General features: G+C 31.6%; 1 protein-coding gene across 1 annotated transcript; it reads right to left on the minus strand.

Annotated features, from left to right (window-relative positions):
• Positions 1 to 716: 716 nt before the first annotated feature.
• LOC127098513 (delta(12)-fatty-acid desaturase FAD2) lies at positions 717 to 3,908 on the minus strand. Its single transcript, XM_051037120.1, has 2 exons — positions 3,703 to 3,908; positions 717 to 2,133 (listed from the first exon to the last, which is right to left on the minus strand). The coding sequence occupies exon 2, from the start codon at positions 2,120 to 2,122 to the stop codon at positions 965 to 967; it is 1,158 nt and encodes a 385-aa protein (XP_050893077.1). The 5' UTR covers positions 2,123 to 2,133; positions 3,703 to 3,908; the 3' UTR covers positions 717 to 964.
• Between the last annotated feature and the right edge of the window lie 388 nt (positions 3,909 to 4,296).

The following is a 4,296-nucleotide window of genomic DNA, read 5'->3' on the forward strand; positions in this document are numbered from 1 at the left end:
CCTTGAAACAATTTCACCTTAAAAACAAATTAAAATTATTTCAAATTTTAAAAATATATTTATGGTCAAATACATCAAATCCAAGCGAAATTTTGTTTAAAAAATTCAGAATAGAATTACGAAATGACTGCTTCAGACGCGTCACTATTTCTTGCAGGTGAGTCATTGTTTAATCTGTTGGCTTTCTCTTGATGTTGTAATAGTTTCACTTTCAACATTTCATGCAAATTCTTGAACTTGTTTAAATTTATGCCATTGCAGTGACTGTTTAACAAGTAGCATCGTTTAATTTTGCACTTATTATTCCACTAATCAAGAATTGGAAACCGGTGGAATTGAAAATTGGGGTGATCTGTGGTCTTTTTCTTTTAGTTTTTGCGAGTGTTTTTTCGCCCAAATGTTTTCATCAGGTTGGATTTGTTGTTATTGGATCAATTTTTTGTTTTTAATGCTTTCTCAGTGTTGGATTTGTTGTTGCTGGAGCAATTTTTAACAAGTTTTTGAAGATTTGGTTATTTGGAAAGTAAGAATGACCTTACAATCTCCTGATAAATAAATATTGCTTTAAAGTATGTTTTTGGTTTATTTTTTATCAATACAAGACTGTGGCTAGTTTATAAAAGAATAAATATTGTATATTTGAATAATTTAGTACAACAATCGAATGAGTAACTATGCTTAATATCAATGTCAAAATTAAAATTTCAAAGACAAAATGAATTGAAACCATCAATATTAAAAGTTGTACACACTACAACAAGACTTCAACTTTATTACTCAAAAGAGCTATGCACTATATATCATTTTATTACTAATTACCATTATTATTTCCATGGATAACCATAGCAATTATTCCAAACACACTTAACTACCAACATAGACTCAACAAGACACAACAACAAAGGAACCAAAACATCAACTAGTAAAACACATAGTACCTCAAACCAACCATCATAACCTTATATTACTCAAGTTTGTTTCTATACCAATAAACACCTTTAATCTGACTCCCTTCATCTGGATCAACATAAAGACACTCCTTAGCCTCTCTCCACATAGCCTTATAAACTGGAGTCCCATCAAAATGATAATACTCGCCCAAAATAGGTTTCACAGCTTTTGTAGCTTCCATAGCATGATAATGTGGCATAGTTGAAAACATATGATGAACAACATGGGTATCAGTTATGTTATGAAAAACTTTGTTAAGAATTCCATAATCTCTATCCACAGTTGCCAAAGCACCTCTCATCCAATCCCATTCACTTGAATCATAATGAGGCAGTGCAGGATGAGTGTGTTGCAAGTAAGTGATCATAACTAGAAATCCGTTTACTATAAGAAGTGGAACTCCGTAAACTCGAATAACCCAATTCAAACCTTGTGCCAAAACAAGACGGTAAAGCCCGTAAGAAACTGCGAGAACGCCTGCGTCTGAAACATAGATTTGAAGTCTTTCGCGATCGGAGTAAATTGGGCCGTATGGATCATAATGTGAAGCGAACCTATCGTAGTATCGGCCGGAAACGTTGAAGGCTAGGTAAAGCGGCCAACCAAGAGTGAGTGTTACAGCCAGTGTGAGAAATCTTCCTAGTGGGTTGTCGAGGTATTTATAGTACCAACCAATTTGAGATTTTTTCTTAGGGACAAAAACCTCGTCGCGTTCTAGGGACCCAGTGTTCGAATGGTGGCGACGGTGACTATACTTCCATGAGAAATATGGTACCAAGAGACATGAATGAAGGATGAGCCCAACTAAGTCATCAACCCATTGGTAATTACTGAATGCATGATGCCCGCATTCGTGTGCAACGACCCAAACACCGGTAAGGACACATCCTTGGACGGCCCAGTAAATGGGCCATGTCCAAAGATAGTTGTTACCGGGAAGGGTAGGAATGTAGCTTATGGCTAGGTAGGCAAGGATTGAGGCTATGGTGAGGTCGACAATGACATAGGAAAATGATCGAATTAAGGAACGGTTGAAACAATGTGGTGGAATTGCTTTCTTAACTTCTCCGAGAGTGAAGGGTGGTTTGGTAATTGGGACACGCTTCAAATGTTGATCTTGTTCTGGTTTTGTTTGCGAGGGTGGAAGAGAGGTTCTGCCACCTGCTCCCATTTTCACGCAACCTGTGAATACAAAGAAAAATGTGTTAGTTCTGTTTTGAATATGAAACTTTTTGCAGTATTAAATGATTAGGTTGTGAATAAGTATCAAACAAAAAGCCTTCACCAAAAAATAATAGTCATATATAGATAGATAATTTCATGGATAACATGTGGTTTCTTTTGAAGGTGTCAATAATGAATTGTATCTAGACGAAACAACGCAAACAGCCCAACTAAAATAGACAGATAATCAATACCCAACAAACTAGAAATATAACTAAATATCATGTTTAGTACAAATTAAAGAAGTAATAAAAAACAATTAACTGTTTAGTCGGTAGGGGTGATATATAGCTTTTATTGACTTTTATTTAGTAACTTAAATTTTGTGTGATTATTTTTATAAAAGAAATTATAAAAAAATCATTTACAATTTTTTTTGTAAAAAAAATTATTTATTTTTATACAATTTTCAAAATAATTACTTAAAATTAATATATACTTCTAAATATTTTTAAATTTATATATTGATTCAAATTATAAAATATAATATAATAATAGTTATTAAAATACATTATCAATATAAAACTGCTTTAGTCTATCATGTTAACACATAAACATCAAAATTATAAAATTTAAAAGGCTTTTTATCACCTGTGGTGGGCCTTTATAACTTAAAAGGTTTATAAAAAGGTTTAGACGTGACGTATTCCCATTCCCACCTTATTAGTTAAAAAAAATAACTAAAAATATGTAAAATTGATAAGGATCACAAAAGATAAAAATATAATTTAACACTAATTTTTTTGGGAGCAGATTCTCTCCAGTTAACATTTCACTGGAGAGTGAGGAGTTCTAATCCTCACCAATAAAATTTTATTTTTCTTTATTATATTTTCATGTGGTTAGGAATTCACTAGATGAAAATATCATGGGAGAGAATCCTTTCCCATTTTTCTTATACTAGTTCACTACAAGTAGCTCAATTTATATTAGAAAACTTGACAAAAACAAAAAGAGAATCGTATACTTTAACTACTTGGCCATATACACAACCTTACATAATGTAATGAGATATCATATTATCACATCATATTATATAAATTCCAAGAAAGTTAGTCGCCAGTATGCTATTAGATAGAGCAACTTTAAACGTGATGATTTTTCAACAAAGCATGGTCATTCACGAGTTACTAATGAAACAATGTCTTATTTGAAAGACAACAAATCATCAAGAAAACATCACAAATATCCAATTTTTTTATCCATTTCTTTTTTCAAGTGATAGACAAAATAATCATAACTACTAAAAATTTACAGATAATTGTAAGAGTTAGGGTTTCGATCCTGATATTAACATTCAATCCGATAATATTGAGTTTTGACAATTGAATTTGATTTTACAGACTATTGTTTTCAATCTAATAATATAGATTTTTGACAATTAAACTAAGATTTGCAGACTATTTTATTTGATCAATTTCCCTATAGAGGAATCAAAATCACAAAAAACTAATGCCAAAATCACCTTGAATGATTAACTATTAGATCTATCTAACAAAAAATAAAAGAAAGGAAAGAAATAATCACCTGAAACAGAAGGAGAGGGTTTTGAATGTCTCTATGTGTCTGTCTCTGTGTGTGAGAGATGATGGAGTATTTAAGCTATTATTACCCAATCTCAGTTGCGAAATGTAATAGTTTTATGGACGGTGATACCATAACACATTTTTGGAGTTTGTAATATCAATTTTTATTTTAATTCCCAATATTAAATACCACTATTTCCTATTATTTCTCATTCTATAATTGACCCTGCCCTTTTAAACCGATCTGTTTACCCATACACATTTAACTGATTTCCCATATCTTTTTCTTGGATTATCAACATTCACACATTTTGCTAGATTGTAATTCACGATATTTAGCGTGTTTGTCTTTTTGGCCCAACAGAAGTTAACTTAATATCCCATATTTTAAGTTTATTGAGGAAGATTTAAGCAGGTTGGGCCTAACAATAATTTTAAAAAAGACTTGTACATTAATTAAGTTTAAATTCGCATTTAACAAAAAACATGGCATTTGGAAGTAATTGTGAATCAGTTTAATGGAGGATAAGGCTCGTACCTATAATTGCGAGGGAATTGAAATCATTTGATGTCAAAACTAAATTCAAAACTTAAT

The sequence above is a fragment of the Lathyrus oleraceus genome, chromosome 6, assembly GCF_024323335.1.
Source record: "Lathyrus oleraceus cultivar Zhongwan6 chromosome 6, CAAS_Psat_ZW6_1.0, whole genome shotgun sequence".
NCBI classification, from domain to species: Eukaryota; Viridiplantae; Streptophyta; class Magnoliopsida; order Fabales; family Fabaceae; genus Lathyrus; species Lathyrus oleraceus.